General features: G+C 36.7%; 1 protein-coding gene across 5 annotated transcripts in view; it reads left to right on the top strand.

The window, feature by feature from the left end:
- Window positions 1–21,063, top strand: part of Kiaa1328 (KIAA1328 ortholog) — a 249,069-nt gene that overhangs the window by 30,147 nt on the left and 197,859 nt on the right. For all 5 annotated transcript variants that reach the window (XM_076836586.2, XM_076836585.2, XM_076836589.2 and 2 more), the window contains one exon: window positions 12,716–12,831. In XM_076836586.2, coding sequence (XP_076692701.2) covers window positions 12,716–12,831 — 116 coding nt within the window. The remainder of the gene's footprint in view (window positions 1–12,715; window positions 12,832–21,063) is intronic.

The raw sequence follows: 21,063 nt of genomic DNA, 5'->3' as shown, positions 1-21,063 counted from the left end.
CTAGTGGTGAGAGAGGTGTGTTGAAGTCTCCCATGATTATTGTATGTTGGTCTATTAGACTCTTAAACTTGAGAAGAGTTTGTTTGATGAACATAGCTGCACCATTGTTTGGGGCATATATATTTATGATAGTTATGTCTTGTTGGTGTATGGTTCCCTTGAGCAGTATGTAGTGTCCCTCTTTATCCCTTTTGATTAACTTTGGCTTGAAATCTATTTTATTTGATATGAGTATGGACACTCCTGCTTGTTTCCGAAGTCCATATGAGTGATGTGATTTTTCCCAACCTTTCACCTTCAGTTTATGTATGTCTTTTCCTATCAAATGCGTCTCCTGTAGGCAGCATATTGTTGGGTCTTGTTTTGTGATCCATTCTACTAGCCTGTGTCTCTTGATTGGTGAGTTTAAGCCATTAACATTTAGGGTTATTATTGGATATGGGTTGTTCTTCCAGCCATATTTGTTTATTTATGTTACTAAACATGGTTTGTTTTCCTTTTTGATTATTTTTCCCCCCTTTACTGTCCTACCTCCCATTGTTGGTTTTCATTGTTATTTTCCATTTCCTCTTCCTGTAATGTTTTGCCAAGGATGTTTTGAAGACATGGTTTTCTAGCTGCAAATTCTTTTAACTTTTGTTTATCGTGGAAGATTTTAATTTCATCTTCCATCCTGAAGCTTAATTTCGCTGGATACATGATTCTTGGTTGGAACCCATTTTCTTTCAGTGTTTGAAATATGTTATTCCAGGATCTTCTAGCTTTCAGAGTCTGTGTTGAAAGATCAGCTGTTATCCTGATTGGTTTACCCCTAAATGTAATCTGCTTCCTTTCTCTTGTAGCTTTTAAAATTCTCTCCTTATTCTGTATGTTGGGCATCTTCATTATAATGTGTCTAGGTGTGGATCTCTTATGATTTTGCACATTCGGCGTCCTATATGCTTCTAGGATTTGGGATTCTGTCTCATTCTTCAAGTCTGGGAAGTTTTCTCGTATTATTTCATTGAATAGGTTGCTCATTCCTTTGGTTTGGACCTCTATACCTTCCTGTATCCCAATGACTCTTAAGTTTGGTCTCTTTATATTATCCCATATTTCTTGGATGTTCTGCTCATGGTTTCTTAGCAGTTTTGCTGAGCTGTCTATGTTCTTTTCAAGTTGAAATACTTTGTCTTCATTGTCTGATCTTCTATCTTCTAAGTGTTCTACTCTGCTGGTAGTATTCTCAATTGAGTTTTTAAGTTGGTTTATTGCTTCCTGCATTTCTAGGATTTCTGTTTGTTTGTTTTTTATTACCTCTATCTCCCTGTATAGTTGATCTTTTGCTTCTTGGATTTGTTTATGTAATACATTGTCGAAGTGGTCGAAGTGATCTTTCATTGTCTGATTTTGCTGTCTAATGTCTTCCTTGAGACTCCAGATCATCTGCAGCATGTATATCCTGAATTCTTTATCTGACATTCCATCTGCTGCAGCTATTACCTCTTCTAAAGTTGAGTTGACCTGCATTGCTTGTGGTCCTTTCTTTCCTTGTCTTTTCATATTGCTTGTGTTTCTTTCTGCTTGGTGAAACTGTTGTGTTTTTGAAATTTTCCCCCTATATATTTATATTGCTCTTGTATAGTTGAAAAGTCTCCCTTGCATGGGCGGGCGGCATCTCTGCTCCTCCTCCAATTGGGGTGATCTGTCTACCACGCTGGCGGGCCGCTGGGACTGTTCTGCCGGTCGGTCACAGGTCTGCCTACCTTGGAGGCGCGGGCAGCGGCTCTGCTCTGCCCCTCCTCCAATTGGTGTCACGTGTCTACCACGTCCGCGAACCCCTGGGCCTGTTCTGCCAGTCAGTCGCGGATCTGGCTACCTTGCAGGCGCGGGCGGCGGCTCTGCTCTGCTCCTACTCCAATTGGGGTGTCATGACTACCATGCCTGCGGGTCGCTGGGCCTGTTCTGGGCGTGGGCGGCAGCTCTGCTCTACCCCTACTCCAATTGGGGTGACGTAACTACCATGCCGGCGGGCCTCTGGGCCTGTTCCAGGCGCAGGCAGCGGCTCTGCTCTGCCCCTACTTCAGTCAGGGTGACGTGTCTACCACGTCCGCGAACCCCTGGGCCTGTTCTGCCAGTCAGTCGCAGATCTGACTACTTTGCAGGCGCGGGCGGCGGCTCTGCTCTGCCCCTTCTCCAATTGGGGTGTCGTGACTACCCCGCCGGCAGGTCTCTGGGCCTGTTTTGGGCGTGGGCTGCGGCTCTGCTCTGACCCTACTCCAAATGGGATGATGTGACTGCCACGCTGGCGGGCCGCTGGGCCTGATCCAGGCTCAGGAAGCGGCTCTGCTCTGCCCCTCCCCCAGGTGGTGTGACGTGTCTATCACGCCGGCAGGCCGCTGGGTCTGTTCCGCCAGTCTGTCACAGGCCTGCCTACCTTGCGGGCGCGGGTGGAGGATCTGCTCTGCCCCTACTCCAATTGGGGTGTCGTGACTACCACACCGGCAGGTCGCTGGACCTGTTCCGGGCGCGGTGGCGGCTCTGCTCTGTCCCTGCTCCAATTGGGTTGACGTGACTACCACGGTGTCGGGCCACTGGGCCTGCTCCTACCGCGGGCGAAGGCTCTGCTCTGCCCCTACTCCAATTGGCGTGACGGGTGATGTGTCTACCACACCAGCAGGCCGCTGGGCCTGATTCGCCGGTAGGTCGCAGGTCTGCCTACCTTGCGGACTCGGGAGGTGGCTCTGCTCTGCCCCTCCTCCAATTGGTGTGACGTGTCTACCACACCAGTAGACCGCTGGGCCTGTTCCGCCTGTCGGTTGCAAGTCTGTCTACCTTGCAGGCTCGGGCGGCGGCTCTGCTCTGCCCCTACTCCAAATGGGGTGATGAGACTGCCACGCCGGCGGGCCGCTGGGCCTGATCCGGGCTCGGGGAGCGGCTCTGCTCTGCCCCTCCCCCAAGTGGTGTGACGTGTCTCTCACGCCTGCAGGCCGCTGGGCCTGTTCCGCCAGTCTGTCACAGGCCTGCCTACCTTGCGGGCGCGGGTGGAGGATCTGCTCTGCCCCTACTCCAATTGGGGTGTCTTGGCTACCACGCCGGCAGCTCGCTGGACCTGTTCCGGGCGCGGGTGGCGGCTCTGCTCTGTCCCTGCTCCAATTGGGTTGACGTGACGACCACGCTGTCGGGCCGCTGGGCCTGCTCCGACCACGAGCGAAGGCTCTGCTCTGCCCCTACTCCAATTGGGGTGACGGGTGATGTGTCTATCACACCAGCAGGCTGCTGGGCCTGATCCGCCGGTCAGTCGCAGGTCTGCCTACCTAGTGGACTCGGGAGGCAGCTCAGCTCTGCCCCTCCTCCAATTTGTGTGACGTGTCTACCACATCAGTAGACCGCTGGGCCTGTTCCGCCTGTCGGTCGCAAGTCTGTCTACCTTGCAGGCTTGGGCGGCGGCTCTGCTCTGCCCCTACTCCAAATGGGGTGATGTGACTGCCACGCTGGCGGGCCTCTGGGCCTGATCCGGGCTCGGGGAGCGGCTCTGCTCTGCCCCTCCCCCAAGTGGTGTGACGTGTCTACCACGCCGGCAGGCCGCTGGGCCTGTTCTGCCAGTCTGTCACAGGCCTACCTACCTTGCGGACGCGGGTGGAGGATCTGCTTTGCCCCTACTCCAAATGCGGTGTCTTGACTACCACACAGGTAGGTCGCTGGACCTGTTCCGGGCACGGGCGGCAGCTCTGTTTGGCCCCCGCTCTAGCCGTGGCGACGCGACACCACGCCGGCGGGTCGCTGGGCCTGTTCCGGGCTCCGGCGGCGGCTCTGCTCCGCCCCTCTGGCCTCCACAGTATTCAGCAGGACCCGGACCGAGAAACCGTTTCCGCGGGTTCTTTATCCCTGGGCCAGAGCAGTTCTGGGAGCCAGATTTCGGCCTCTCCGGACTTGGTGCATGCTCCGACAGGAGCAGGCTCCAAGAAGCAGTTTCCGCGGGTTATTTAGCACTAAGTCTGAGCAATTTGTCTGCGAGACGCAGACAATTGTCAGCCTGAAATTACCTGTTCTATAGCTGAAAGAGCTGCGATCAGTCGAAAACAAGGATGGTGACGTCAGCTCTCCAAAATGGTGGCCGCTGGCTTCCTCCGTGGTCTGACCGGTGTGGAGAACCGAACTCGACCGTTTCCTTCCCCCGTCTCCAACCCAGAATTCAGCTCCGAGCTCAGCAAATGCCTAGCTGGCAGGAGCCCGCAGAATCAGCATCGCTGTATCTCTGCGCCACCAGCCCGTCGTTTCCCAGCGCGTGCCGCAGACTCCAGCCGCGGGGCGATCTGCCGAGCAAGCAGCGTGACCCTCCGTACGGACAGATCGCTCGTGTTTGAGCCCCCGAAGCTGATCCTTGTGCAATGAAAATCCTTCCACTAGGTTTTGGAGCACCCCACTTTTGCTGGAAATTCCTAACAAGATAGCTTTTAGCCGTTCTAACTCGTCATTTTCCCTCACAGTGATGCAGTACACGGAGTTACTGCACTCCCTTCGCGGCCATCTTCCCTAACGTCCCAATCTCTTCTTTTAAAGAAAACTTGGTGTTGGGTGGGTATGGGAAAGAATGTAAGAATGTTATCAGTCTGGTAATATTTTTCTGGTGATATCTCAAGACAGTTTCTGGTCATCTGGTCAAATCTCAGGATTCTTAGTCTGATGTGGTCTTTGTTATCTGATTGACAGATAGTTCTGGAAAGTCACTTAATTTATAGAATCCTCAAGGTATAGCATCTGTCTTTGCATAATCTATTTATTGGGTGGTTAATTAATAGTGCACAAGTAGATTTATAGATTATCCAGAAATTTGGGAGTAACAGGCCTGGAAGGGAGATAGGCTTAGGGAAAGACAGGCCTGGAAAAGTATGTGGAACTTTTAAATTAAAATTCTGTTTTCTTAGCCTTACTTTTTGTCTAATCCTTATTTCTTCTACTTCAATAGTGGGTAGCTGATGTTCTTTTTAAAGGATTTTTAAGTTACATTTATTAGATAAATTGGACTATAATGTTCTCCTCCCATAATATCCTTATTAAATTTTGGTATTAAGATTATGGCAACTTCATAAAATGAATATTACCTGAACTGAAAGAGAAAGAGTAAATAGTAACTTTAATCAGTGAATTTAATTTTTGGGGGGCAATTTAAATGTGTTTAAATAATCAGATGTTTAATTGACTTTAGTTTTGTATATCATACTAGTACCTCCTATGTTTTGTTCCTTAAAATTGTGACCTATTCTCAAGATTTAAAAAACCGTATGTATCTTGCTCAGTTATATCTATATCTAATCTTTTTCTCTATATTCAAATTCATTTTGTCATTTCCAGTTTTTAATATCTTAATGTATCATATTAATTGTATAGGAAATTTATGCATTCTACTTTTTATCTTAAAATTCTTAGAGTTTTTATCCACTTATACTTAAAGGGAAACAAGAAAATCATTCCTTAGTAGGAATATTGTATGTATGTAGTTCAATGTTCAAAATGAAACCCTATGCACATTAGTGTTTTACCATACTGAGGCCCTCAAATAACTCTCAGACCACACATTGCCATTCCAATTAAGCCTTTATTGCTGGCCAGTGGCGGACACTCTACTCTTTAAAAGCAAGATGATGGTCAGATTGGTGCACCTCCTTCAGTTTGGCCTCGTATTTAAGCCAAAACACACACACACACACACACACACACACACACACACAAAGGGGACGTTAGGGGGTTTAGCCAATGCAAGTAAGCCAAGTCACAGAAGCAGGAGGTTGCAGTCAGGTGGTGGGAGGCTTAACCAATCAGAATAAGCCCAGTTACCCCAGTTACAGAAACAGAGCCCAGTTACCCCAGTTATAGAAAAAGAGCCCAGTTAGATAGTTCCATGTTCTTGAGGGTTTCCACAACAAAAGGAAAAACAACTTGCCCCCGTCATGACCTTTCTACTTGGCATGGCTGTTTCACAAATTGGAGTCACTATAGTCAAGACTTCTGTCTCATCACGTTAGCAGTGACTCCCCACTTTCTGCCAGCCTTTTACAGCTATAGGTAACTACTTTATCTGTTCTGGAAATTGCTTATAAATGGAATGAATACAATATATGGTCTTTTTAAACTAATTCAATTTTTTTTAAACATAGCATAGTTATTTCAAGGTTTATCCTTGTGATATATAGCATGTATCAGTACCTTATTTCAGTTTATTGCTAAATAATATTTCATTATATGGACAATGCTATATTTAAAAAATCTATTCATCTATAGTAGACATTTGGGTTATTTTACTTTCAGCTTATTACAGGAAATGCTGCTGTGAACATACATGTACAAGTTTTTCTGAACATAGGTATTTTCATTCCTGTAAGATGTATACCTATGAGCTGGTCATGTGATAACTTTGTTTACCTTTTTGAGCAATTGCCAGAATGTTTTCTAAAAGGGATATACCAAGTTACATTCTTAACAGCAGTGTATTAGGTTCCATATTTTCCATAGCTTCAAGTAACATTTGTTTTTGTCTTTTTTGTTTTAGCCATCCTAATAGGTATGCAGTCATATCTAATTGTGGGTTTAATTTTCATTTACCTAATGATGTTGAACATCATTTTATGTGTTTGTTTGCCATTTGGGAATCTACATTGGAGAAATATCTATCCATATTATTTTAAATTGAGTTATCTTTTAATTATTGAGTTCCTAGAGTTTTTTAAAAAATATATTCATATACAATTAGATCTCTTAATTACAAATATTTTATCTCATTTTATGCATGGTTTTTTTCCTTTTTCTTTTGATTAGCATCATTTAGAGTATAAGTTTTGATACAGTTCAATTTATCTATTTTTCTCCTGTTATTTGTGTTATTAGTGTATTTTAAGAAACCATGTCCAATCCAGGGTTTTAAAGGTTTATGCTTGTATTTTCTTCTAAGAGTTTATTATTTTAGCTCTTAATATTTTGGTTTTGATCCAATTTAGACTAAATTTTTGTATATGTCATAAAATAAATACTCACTTCATTCTTTTACATGTGGATATGAAGTTATCCCAGCACTATTTGTAGAAAAGACTGCTATTTTTTCTTTCATCCTTCCATTTTCTTGGTGCCCCAATTGAAAATCAATTTGCTATAAATGTGAAGGATTTTTTTGACTGTGCATTCTGTTCTATTGACCTATATGTCTTGTGTTCACATCAACACCTCAGTGTTTTGATTAATGTAGTTATCTAGTAAGTTCCAAAATTGGGAATTGTATGTATTCCATCTTTGTTCTGCTTGTTTTCAAGAATATTTTAGGTATTCCCTTTCATTTCTATGTAAATTTTAGGACAAACTTCTGCAGAGAAGGTCATTAAGATTGTTTCCATTAAATCTGTACATCAGTTCAGGCACTTCCATCTTAACAATTTTAAGTCATGTAACAATAAACATGGTTTTCATTAATTTAGGTCTTAATTTCTTTCAACCATGATTTGTAGTTTTCTGATATAAGTCTTGAGCTTCCATTGAATTTATCCCTTTATGTCTTACTCTTCTTGAAGTTATTTTCTTGAAGTTATTTTCTTCATTCCTTTTTGGTTCTAAGTTTTTTTTTCTATACAGAATCATATTGTGGGAAAAAGAGATGATTTTATTTCCTCCTTTAGAATCTGAGTGCCTTTCTTTTTATTTATTTCCTATTGCCTTGAGTATTATTTGATACTATGTTGAATCAAAGTGGTAAAAGCAGCCATACTTTTCTTGTTCTTGCACACAATGAGAAAACATTCAAATTTTCATTGTTAAGTATGATGTTAGGGATGGATTTTTTTAATAGATGGACTTTCTCAGGTTGAGGAAGTTTCCTTCTTTCTATTATTGAACTTTGTTTTTTTAAAAGATATTGAATTGCTATTAGATTTTTTTCAAATGTTTTTGTATATCTATTTAGATGATCATTTAAAAAATTCTGTTGATAGGTTATCTTACATTAATTAATTTTTAGATGTTGAACCAATTATGAATTCCTGGAATAAATCCCAATTGGTCATGATGTATAATCTTTAAGAGATAGTGGCTTGTAATTCTTATGACCCTTTTGAGCATGGATCACTGGATCTTTGATCTCTGAAATCGCCTGATACATTTAGGCAGTATGTTGGGAAAACATATAATGGGCAGCAGCATGGTGTCTAATGACCCTCTTTCTCCTCTTTGTTTCTTTCACTGGCGCCAATGTTCAAACCCTGTTTGTGGGAAGCCTTAGCCCCAATTAGAATTAACTTCTTGAGCTCCAGAACTGACATATGGAAGAGCTTGCCAATAAACCGGCGACCTGTTATCTACCTCAGCCCTTCGACCTCTCCTTAGACCTATATAAACACACAGCCTTTTGTAATAAAGCAGAAACCTCTTTGGTGATCTGTGTCGTGTGGTACGGCGTCTTCCAGTCTTACACAGCACACTTTAAATAACAACCAAATGTTGAAATTCATCCAGAGGGAGTTAAGATGATTGCATTGAAATATTTTTTTAATGTTTAAATGTCTTCATTTTTTCCCCCACCATGCAGTTACCCTTGCTCGGAAGGAATATGCCCCTTTCTGCTTGCTAGAAATACTTGTGACAATGAATTACAGTAGAGGGGGTAGAGAGAGAAGAGGGGAGGGGAGGGGGGGAGGGGGGATAGTAGAGGATAGGAAAGGCAGCAGAATACAACAGACACTAGTATGGCAATATGTAAATCAATGGATGTGCAACTGATGTGATTCTGCAATCTGTATACGGGGTAAAAATGGGAGTTCATATCCACTTGAACCAAAGTGTGAAATATGATATATCAAGAACTATGTAATGTTTTGAACAACCAACAATAAAAATTAATTTAAAAAAAGAAATACTTGTGAAATCTGTTTCTTCCTTCTCCAAATCTTATTACTACATTGATATTCATAATTTCCAAAATGCAACCAACATGCCCAAGTAGGAGATATTTTGGGGGAAGACACTTAATCTTGTTGATCCCTAGGTGGGCTACAGCAGCAGTTCTCTCTGGGATAGAAACTAGGTGTGTGTGTGTGTGTGTGTGTGTGGAAACTTTTTATATTAAAATAGACAAGACTGTTTCATGGAAAGACATTTAAAATGTACAGGAATTTTTAAAGTAAAATGTAGGACTTCAAAAGAAATTAAGTACTTTTGGCACAATTTTCAGATCCACTGTCTAACTGAAAGGGTATGAATTCTCTTGTTACATAAGAATAGATTTTATGGAATTCTTTGAGAAATAGTCTGAGGTATTAAATAAATGATGGTGATGGTGATTTTTGTTTTATGGATAGGTTATTGTCCTCCTTATAAATAATTGAAAAACCAACACTGTACATATCGTCCTGTTTAGAATTTTAACCTTTTTTATCCTATTAGACAAATAATTCCCTTTATTGCATTTAGATTCTCATTTTGCTAACAAACATTGCTGTATTCTTAAGTGAGGTGAGGCTAAGGTCCTTTTTATGTTACTTTATGTTCTCCAAATACTTAGATGAAAATTGTAGATCATGATACCAAATGTTTTCTGGTGTATGTACGTTATTTCAAATATTATTGAACGTAAATGAAACAAGAAGACAGATTCCAGAGCAGACAATCAAATCTTGAGTTTGCTTTACTGGCAGAATCTCTACCTTTAAAGTCTGTATTAATATACTTGCTCATATTAACTGTGCTAATGGACTGCAAAGAAGCCATGCATATCTTTAGATAGACCTAGAAAAAGTGTTACCCTTTGTTCTTAACACAGCTTGTTAATTTTATAGCCTTTCAGAGCATAATAGTTACTAAAGGATAGTCTAATCACAGCAGTGTAAAAGATTTTTTTAAAAGCCCTGTTTAATAGTATAGTAGCAAATATTTCAAACATACTTCAGAAACTAAATTTGGAAAAGAGTGATTTTATCTAAACAAAGCACTTTAAACTTTAGGAAAAGCTCATCACAAACTCTGGCATTATGGAATATACCAGTACAAGCATTTTTTTTTTTTTTTTTTGCCTTAGAGCATTGATCCTTAGATATTTTTATGGATCTTCTTCAGGTTCACCAATGTGAGTGAGACAATTTTGGGGTATACCTGTATATTTTGAGCTGAGAAATGCTAGAGATCTCTGCATTAGATTAATATCTTCATTTAGGTTAATGTTTAGGTAAATTTAGTAGTCTACCTTTTTTTTTATGGCCCTGTAGCATCACTTGGTGAAGAAACAAATCTGTGGGTACTCTTCATATCTATATGGCTTTTAATGAATGATATTGAAACTACTGAGAGCCCTTGTTTAGTTCCCTTTCAGATACCTTGTATTGAGTAAAGTTATTGTGATTAAATTTTCCTATAGTACATATTCAGTGAGTATTTTTAAGTAAATACAGTGAAATGTTTTCTTTTCAGTTATGTCTTCAAGATTTTACCAATCCAAGCAGAGAGAGATTTTGCCATGTATTTCCTCACCTTGACAGTATTTATTCTTTCTTTAAATAACATTTATTTCATCTTTGTTTCCTGTAGAATCCTACAGATTTATCACTTCCTTTGTTTTATATTTATCTGCATGCCAAATTTCACATCTTTATACTTTTTAATATATCTACTTCTCTTATCCTATGGAATGTAGTTTTTGCATAGATTATAGTATTATATGCCTTAACTTTGACCAAATATTTGATAACTTCTTTTTATTTATTTATTTATTTATTTATTTTTTTGGTAACTTCTTTCTTAACTGTTTTACAAATACTTTTCATATTTTTAAAGAATATATATGCAGAACAGGTTAATTTAAAATATAGTGAAGGAAATTCTAGAACTTTAGATGGAAAGGGTTTTTAGAATTGTTTAGTCTGACTTTTTTCCTTTATAAATGACAATAAAGATGTTCAGAGACGGCTGGGGATGTGGCTCAAGTGGTAGCGCGCTCGCCTGGCATGCATGCGGCCCGGGTTAGATCCTCAGTACCACATACAAACAAAGATGTTGTGTCCGCTGAAAACTAAAAAATAAATATTGAAAGTCTCTCTCTCTCTCTCTCTTTCTCTCTCTTTCTCTTTCTCTTTTTAGAAAAAAGATGTTCAGAGAGATAAGCAAACTTTGTCAAAATTGCTGTGAAAAATTTTAGAACAAGTGTACTTGAGAATAATGACAAAAAAAAGGGAAGGCGTTATGAAGAGATCTGAACAAAGAAGTCAGGATAACTTGAAAACAGAGTATAAATCCTCTCATATGTATATATTTGTTTTGTTGTCTGGATTCCTTGTAAATACATCAGTTTTAGAGATTACCCTATTAAAAAAAGGGGCCTGGGTTCCATTCATGGGCCTAGTAGTATTTAACCATAAATAACATAGCTTAGGCAAATGAATGTCATGATGAGCCAGGAGAAGTTAATCTATTTATTGAGCACTAGTGTGTGTTATGTACTTTCACACATTATTTCAAAGATAAGATACAATAAACTGTAGAACATCCAAAATTCAAATTTTCATTCATTTATCTGAATGTCTTTGTCAGAGGGCAAGTAAATAAGAAAGCCTGTTGGATTCATGTTATTCAGAAGTTGTTCTTAGAGTTGAGTCTGAAAGAATTATATTTAGTAACCAAAAGAAAATTTTTAGATTCCTCATGGATTTTACTTCCACCTCTCCCTGTGTGATCTTGTAGGATAATTGTGTTATATCCTTTTTATTGAAATAAGTACCAGTAACAGAGGAATTCAGGGTCAACATCTCTGTAGAAAGCATAGCATGAAAATCAGGATTGGTCCTTCATACACTTTGGTGAATTGTAAGTCTTATATTGGTTAGTTATTTTTTTTTTAAAGATTTTTTTTTTCCCCTCTATGGTATCTCATCAGAAGCCATCCTTTTTTGGTCTGATTAAGTTCAAATATTTTTCGAAGTTAAACATTAATGACAGATTTCTTTGATCACTTTTCTGGACTAAGAATAAGACTGTTGCAAACCTTCCCTTATGCTAATGCCATCTTTTTACTTCAGTCCAATTATTTATATGCTTACAAGGAATGCAGGGCATCAGTGCCCGGGGGGGAAAAATGATTGCTTGTATATATTTAGTAAAATATTTAAGACATATGTTTTCTATTTCATTGACAGGATTTAAATAAAAGTGTGAAAACTAAATCAAAACAAATTGGTAAAAATTTTGGCAATAAAAAAAATGAAACCTGTGTTTTAAAAATTGGAGCATTTTTCTGTCCTGGATTATAATTTAGCACTTGTGTTTTTGTAGGACTTTACATATCTAAGGCGTTTCTTATGATTAGAAACATTCTTTTTTCTATTTTTGTGCTTGAATTATTTGCGATACTAGGGATTGAAGCCTGGGACATTCTATCACTGAGCTACATTTTCATCCTTTTTTTTTTTTTTGAGATAGGATCTGACCTCGAACTTGAGATTTTTCCTGCTCAGCTTCCTGAATACCTAGGATTACAGGCGTGTGCCATGATGTCTGTCTAGAAACATTCTTGAAGTAAAAATAACAAACATATTTTGTAACAAAGGTGAAGAAGATTGCTTTATGAGAGAGTAATTTAAAAGTCAAAAACACAGAGCAACCCTGAAGAATTCAGCACACCTTTGGAAGAAATTAAGTTTTGGTAAACTGCTGCTGTAGGCACATATTTTGTATTCTGATGGGTTTTTCTTTTTTTCCTTATTTCTTTCAGAGTAAGTGAAGAAAAGGAAGTGACAGAAGAACGACTAAAAGCTGAACAAGAATCATTTGAGAAGAAGATCAGGCAGTTAGAAGAACAGAATGAACTGATCATCAAAGAAAGGGAAGATATCCTTTTTGAAAGTCCTCTTTTTTAATGTGCAGAAAGTTTGACTCTTTGATGAAGAAAATGTAAACTTGAGAGAAATAATTGCTCTAATTTATAACAGGGAATAAATCTGCATGTGCTGCCATTTTCAGGCAATCAGAACGACACTAAACAGCATGTGCTATTGCTGCCTTTGTGCTTGATAAGGCCACCCAGCTGTTCGGCTGCTGTTATTATGCTGCGAAGCACATATTTGTCAACTAAAAAAGACAATAAGAAATTTGGGCATTAAAATGTAGTGTTGGAACTTTATTAAATTCCATTCCAGTACTGTAATTGAGACTGAACCTCATTGTATTTGGAATTCTTTCTCGATAAAGCTTTGATAGTTTTAAGGAATTCTACCCTGAAATCGTTCAAAAAAAAAAAAGTCTGTTGTAATGTATAGATAATTGATAAATATTCACACTGCAGCATATAATCACCAAACAATTCTCACAGAGCAGAAAACTTTTGGATTTAGAGTTAGAGGTAGGTGTGTGTGTGTGTGTGTGTGTGTGTGTGTGTGTGTGTTTATACACATTACATTGTTTGTAAGAGAGTGAAATCATATTTTAAGTTAAAAGTTGTACTTAAAGGGATATATGAGCTAAAATAAGAATATTTCTGAAGTGTATTTTCAATGTATTGAGGCATTATGGAGGTAGAATTACTTATCTTTGGGTGTTTTATGTAGTGGCATTGATGTAGAAACGAAGTGACTGTCCCTGAAGTTAAGGTGATGGATTTGCCAGCTAAACTAGTGTGTGAATGCTTGAAAGAACCATTGTCCTCATTGACAGTATCATCATTTACTTGATTGTTAGTAATTATTTCAAAGACTCTGCAAATGTCCAAAATGGTCATATATTGACACTAAGTATGCCTTTGTGAATACCAGAGAAATGGAAGAATAAAGATAAAATAATTAGTTTGAAAACTACAAGACTGTAACCATTAAAAATGAGTTCTGACCCTCTATTTTTCAAATAGCGGGTGTGCATGTAGGAAATTCATGTAATTCAAATTCAACTTGATTTGCTGAGTAGAACATTAATAAGGCTTATTGACCCCACAATTCTAAAGGAGTAGTCTTTTAAAGGTCCTCCCCATCCCCCATATTTCTAGCATTTCAATAATTATCTAGGGCCTTGTCTTTGCTTTTCCCACTTTGATTGTATTTCCCTAGGCAACCCTCAGGCCAGACATTGTTCTTCTTCCTGCTACTTTCCTCTCCAGGTTAAAGAAATGCTGTTTAGTCAGAATTCACAGCACACATTGCCTAGCACTTTCAAGAAATAGTACGTTAAGAATGCCTTTTTTGGAATGAAATTTAATTTATATGAGGCCTGTTTTTTTTTTCTCATATAATAACAACTCTGGAGATAGAAGGCCTCTAGCATTGATTTGGCGGCTTAAAGTTTTCAGTGCTAACATCTATAATTCTAGCTTTTTCTAACACTTGCTCCAATTCTAGGAATCACATTAGCATTAAGGCAAGAAAAGAAATTAGAGGAGAGGTCCTGGCAATTGTGACTCTGCTCCTTTTTTAAAACTTATAAAAATTTAGAAAGCCTGGTCACACAGTGAGTCCTTGTTTGTTTTATAGTTAGGAAAACTCTGTTCTACTTTACTAGCTGGAAAAGTAGAATATAATTTCAGTAGACTATTATCTTTATTACTCTCTGGATCAAGATTAGTGCTTTTCAGTGCTGAGGCAGTCTAAACTCAGCATGGCTAGAAATGGTTTCTTTTGGAAAGCTAAATGTTAAGATACCTTGGGTGATCTTTCATGTTTTCCCATGATTTATCTCAGGGGTCAATACACTGCTCTTGGGGGGCCAAATCTAGTAGGGTACCAACTAAATCTGACCACACCCTTCTCTCATATATGATCTATGACTGCCTTTGTGTTCTAGTTGCAACAGATAGTTTCAATAAAGACCCTGTGACTCTCATATAGTAAAATATTTACTATATGATCCTCTACAGAAAAAGCTTGCTGACTCCTGATCTCTTGTCTAAGCTAGAAAAGGAGAGAAAAGGCACATAAATGAAAGTCAAGGAGACATTTGACATAGTTAGACCTATTTCACATATAAAAAGGGAGTTAGTTTGAGTAGTCTTTATTGGGAATGAGAACTGAAATAAATGTTAGACTGGTTTAGTTTGTGTGATTGCTCTAAGATTGATTTATATATATATATATAAACACACACATATACATATAAATATGTATGTATATATAGGGGTGTGTGTATGTGTGTGTGTGTGTGTGTGTGTGTGTGTGTGTGTGTGTGTATGTATATATATAATGATATTGGGGATTGAACCCAGGACCTTGCACATGCTAGGCAGGCAGTCTACCACTAAGCCAAATCCCCTGCCCTGCTTTAAGATATTTTTAATCATCAAAGATAGATGGTATAGAATTTTATTGTTAAAAAACAAAAGGGAGAAAGAAAGAATGATAAAAACAGTGGCATTCATGGTTTTTATTCCAAGTAGGTTGCTCAGGTACAAATCTTTTACCAGAATAAACCTGTCAAAGGTTAATATAGATGATTTTACAGTACATAAAACTCTATAAAACTTAGAAACATAAAACGAGGTTGTAATTTAAAACAATATAATTTTAACTACAGATACATTTACCTATCATACATGAATGATTCAAACTCTTTCATATACATGAAGTCAGATAATTTCAGCTCATTTTAAAGTCTATTTCAGTATGAGGAACTGTATCCATGAATTGTAATTTTTGGCATTTTAAAGATGTGTTTCACCAGATTTATGTGTTTTTTTTTAAAGTTCTTGTAACTTGATTTATTGATCAACTATCAAACATAGACCAGTCCTTGGTGACAAAAGCAAAGATGTTTTACATGTTTTCATTAGAGTCTGGCTTTTGAAGGATTTGTTCATACAGAAAATTTGGAGTTTATTAAAACATTAAAATTCTTGATAATTTTCATCTTTGAATAAAGAAACCTTATGTTTTAAGACAGAATCATATAACTGAATATGTCATTTACAAAGCCAAGCTGTTTGATGAACCAAGTAGATTTTTGCCTCACTGAATGAGTATATAAGGAGAGATAAATCTGACACTTAAAGAGAAATATGGTCAATAATGATAATTCTGAAACATGTTAGCATGTAATTGTATAAGACTTAGCTATTAGAGAAATTGATAATATTTGAACTTGTAATTCTGGAATATCTAACTCAGATCAATGGTGGTATCAAAAACTTGCACAAGGAAAGTAAAGTCTAATGTTTGATGACTTCACTATTTTTACTTGCATAGCAAGGAAAATGACAATGAAGAAAGCTCTGTGTACTTTAGAATCAAAATCCCATTTTTGCATTGACTAGCTGTCTGACCCCTTGGAAAAGTTACTGAATTTCCCTGAGTCTTTTTTTTTTTTTTTTGCTTCTAAAACACGTAGATAGCTAATCATGTCTTATTTGCAGACCTGTTGAACTTTGAAAGATTCTTTACAGTATATGTGTAAAGAATCTAGCAGTATCTTCTACTCAGTAGGTACTGAATAAAAGTAAAAATTTTAAATTTTGAGTACCGTTAATATGGATGAAGGATGAGATAACTGACCCCTCTGTTTGTCTATTTTGTGCCTTTGGACACCAGGGTTTTAATTATGTTATGCAAGCACTTGGGCTGCTTAGAGGCTTAGTAGGAAGGTGAAACTGATACTGTTCTCTGCTTTTTCTTTTAAGCTACATGGAAGGGAAAACCTCCCAGTACTACTTTCACCTGTTGGTCCTTCATTAGAAAGAAACCAAGATTTAATTTCCTCTCCCAGAAACCAGACTGATGGAGAAGTTTGTGTTTTTATTTCCCTTCTGGTTTGTTTCCATTTTCTTTCTGAAGTTTAAAGATATTTGAAGCTCTTATCTTTGGCCCCAATGCATAATCATTTTAAAAAACCTTCCTGTAGGAAGAAGGAATTTTATAGCAACTAACAATTTTTTAAGCAATGTTTTAGACTGAACCAAAAGTTTCATTATGTCTGTGGTAAAAGTAGGAAATGCACAAGAATTTCATCTAATTATATAAAAGTGATTACTGGTCCTGCAGTATTCAAAGCTTTCTATTTAACTAATCATCTCATTTCTTCTAGGAGTCAAACTGTTATGATTTGCCACCATCATGAGTAGATTTTTAACGCAGGATGGGTAGAGTGATGTAAGAGAGAAGAGAAACATAGTAGAAATTAGTTTCATAGAACCCAGGCTTCAAGAGAAAGGATAAGCCCTTTTCAGTGATTCTTACTAGGCCTCCATAAGAAAAGGCAGAACACCTTTAGTCTTTGAAATGGTTTGGGGCTAATTAAAAATCTACACTTAAAACGGAGAAGACCAGAGGTAAAAGAAAATATAGAAGAAGAAAGGGTATATTGATGTCTGACAGTGTAGTTTGCTAATATGTTATTTAGCAAAATATGTTGCCAAAAACAGTATCACCTTTGATGGATTTTGGACTTTTTGTTTTGAGTAAATGCTGTTTTTTAAAAATGTTTATATTTAAACATTGAGTGATAGAATATTTTTGTGTACTTGGATGAAGTTGTTTTGTTTTATTCTATTTAACAAGCCCTAGAATATATTATTTATTAGTCTAGTAATTGTCTTTAATGCTATAGGAGTTGTATTGCTCTATAGTGCTGTATAAATTTAGCTGGTTTTGGACCATTGTTATTTATATTGTCCTGGGATATCATTTTAACTCAGAATAACATTAAATAATTTTTTCCATTTATATTACAGGGAAATAAGCATACTTAAGGAAAGAACCGATTGTTTCTTTTGTTGTTGTCCTTACATAATTAAAAGTTATTTTTGTTCTTTTAAAAATATTTTGATATGATTGCTAACTACAGGGACTAATTGATGCCAAATGTTTATAAAAATAAAATAACAATATACTTAAATAATTATTTTTTCATACTTAATTTTATTTCAATAAGAACCTTTAGGGGTTAAGTTACTCTTTGAGAGTAAGTTATATTTACATTTTTCTGGAACTCATCCAGGAAATAAGAATATAAAGAAGTACTCTTCATTTGCTCTGGTCACCTTTGTATACACTTTCCTTACATGAGAGCTGTCATATGGTTAATAAATTCATTGTCTGGCATTTAGTTTTTGAGTCCATTGTAGCTTAGAAGCAGAAAATTAGAAGAAGGGAATGGAGCTCTAGTGAGAATATTGAAACTGACAGAAGAGTTGACAGAAAAACATAAAAACACTTAAGAACTGAAAATGTACAGAAGTCTAGAATTCTACCCACCTAAATATATCTTAGGGACTTCAGTATTACAATATAGTATGTAGTAGTCTCATTCTGGTGATTTTGAGGCATCAAGAGAACAAATTATTTTTATCCCTTGTTCCCTTTGAACTCTACTAGTACTTCTGTTAGTTAGACATCTGACATTTATAAATTGCTTTTCTGTTTACAGATCATGTTCACATATCCTTTGTTAATCTTTAATAAGCTGACTAAATTAGGTAAGGCAGATACTCTTATCCTCATTTAACAGATGAGGATACAGGTCAGGAGAGGTAGCTGAAACAGACCAATTGCTTAGCTAAGAGTGTCTCTCTTGACACCAAGTGTTCTGTTCTTTTCATCCTACTCAGTTATTTCTACACTGATGAATCATACGAATATCAATAAGCCTGCCTTTTCTCAACTGCGTTGTAGTTAAAGTACAAATTTATAAAAATTGTTAATATATTCTCTGGTGCATTTTACTCAAAATTGGTTCAAAGATATTTTTGGTACTCAAAAGATAAAGTAACTTTTGCAAGTCTTAATTTCATTGTACATAGCATGCTAATAACTATTAACCAAGCAAGATGATCAAATGAGGTAACATATGTTACATTTTTTCAAAAACACACAAGTTTTAATTGAGGTTCTACAAAGTATTCTCTTGCCTTAAAAAAAGTTTACAACATACAAAAAATATTTGAAATATCTTGCACATTTTTTTAGACAGTGTGTTCTATGTGAAGTTTTTCTTTTTACCTTTAGAGCCCTCAGATTTCTATTGCCTAAAGAGTGGCTAGCTTTCTAATTTTTGAAAAGACAGTCTAACTTCTGAGGCAAAATGTTTTTTAATAAGATAAAAAAGCATCCTTTAAATTTTTTGAAGCAGTTGTAAGGAAGTTCTTGTTAGGTTGACTAAGAATTGCTAAGGAATCTTAGCATCATATACTGCTCTGAGAGAGCATAGAGGAGAGCTCAAGGAAAAATAATGGAGAAATAAAACTGATAAAAGCTATGATTGGATTGAAAATCAACATTAGAATGTTTTATAAATCTGTCAGGATTAGGTTTCTCTGTATGTAACAAGAATGCAAAAAGTAATGGTAATCAAAACAAGATATGTGTGGGTGGTTTTTTTTTTCCATGTAAAATATATCCTCTTAGCAACTTTAGGCATGTATGGTGACTCCATAAATTTTAGAGAGCCACACTTTTTCTATCATGCTATTCTAAGCTTTAGCCACTGTGTGTACATTCTAGGCAGCAGGATCTTCTGGACGGACAGTCTGTTAATTTTGAAGAGTTTGCTCTCAATTTGTTTTTAATTTCATTTTTGTATTATTGAATTTAGAAATATAATTGATTTTTATGTATTGATTTTGTGTCTTTTGACCTTACTCAATTCTTACTTATTATTTTAGAAGTTGCTTGACAAATTCCTTAGGATTTTATGTGGAATCATGTCAATCTGCAAGTGAAAAGTTTTAGTTGTTTCTATTCTTTATTTCTTTTCTTGCCTTATTACAGTACGTTCAGTTAGGTGTTAAGTAGAAGTGATAAGAAAGAATATCCTGTCATGTTCCATATCTAAGGAGGAAATATGCATCTCATCCTAATTTGATATTAGATATGCATTTTTGGTTTGATAAAAGCCTTTCTTTAATTTTGAAGAATTTCTATCCCCGTTTTGTTGTTTGAAGAATCTCTTATTCCTAGTTTGCTAAAGGTTTTTGTTGTTGTTTTCTTTCTCCTATTTTTTAAAATCACGAGTGGACATTGATTATATGTAGCATTTGACATTTTATTATATATTTATATCTATTTCTCTCATAAGACATCATTCCTGTCTTGTGCACTATTGTATACAGAGTCTAGTACAGTATTTTGCACTCAGTCATTGAATGGATAAATTGTTAAAACAGAGTTGCTTGATCAGAGAACTTCTGACCCTTTAGAGAAAACTTACATTTTACTCCTGAAGGTGCATAATCTGGCACTGTGCTACCACCTGCTGATAGTGGATCTGAATTGCAATAAAAGTACCTTGGCAGACAAATAAAACTGCATATGATTGAATTGATGTAATAGTTATAATTTTCAAATAAATATATTCATTATATATAATAAGACTATGTCTGAGATTTCATAAATATATTTTATATTTAGGTGCTGAAGTGTTTTCTGTTTTCCTGAATCTTAGGTAAAGGATGAAGGATCAGTTAAATTTTATATATTAAAGAAAAAGAATAAATTGTAAAAGTTGACAGAAGTGGAGTGAGAGCAAAGACATTTCTTTTTTTATTTATTTTTTAAATACACGACAACAGTGGAATGCATTATAATCCTTATTATACATATACAGCACAATTTAGAGAGCAAAAACATTTCTATATTTGAATTCCTACTCTGTCATCATTTCCTTACTGTTAGGTACTAGCTAAACAGGAATTTTAAAGAAAGAAGAATTTTCTACTTCTTAATATTTTATACTAAATATTTAACATATCTTAAGAAAGTCTAACTGTGTCCAAGAATGAAATTTAAGGCTTATTTTTAAGAATCCAATCTGATAGTTACACAGAATTCACTGAGAGATAGTGTAGAACTGAGTGGGACTTAATTATTATATCAGCAGTATCTTAGAATGAAGCCATCTATCCTCTACACTGTTGTAATTACCACTATGTATTTTTGTCTCTTAGCCTTCCTTTAAAAAAATGGACCATGTGTTAAATATATGTAAGTAAAGTTTTTAAAAATGCCATTCAAATATTAAAATTTTTCTTACTGTTGTTTAAATGGTTAATCATGTTGTAAAATATTAATAATTTTCCAGAAAGGTTATTCTTTCTTCCCATCAAAATACCCTAGGGTGATAGTTTTGGGAGTACTGTTTTAGTAATAAAGATTA

Source organism: Callospermophilus lateralis, chromosome 17, assembly GCF_048772815.1.
Source record: "Callospermophilus lateralis isolate mCalLat2 chromosome 17, mCalLat2.hap1, whole genome shotgun sequence".
Classification (NCBI taxonomy): Eukaryota; Metazoa; Chordata; class Mammalia; order Rodentia; family Sciuridae; genus Callospermophilus; species Callospermophilus lateralis.
This window is presented reverse-complemented; position numbering and strand designations above follow the sequence as displayed.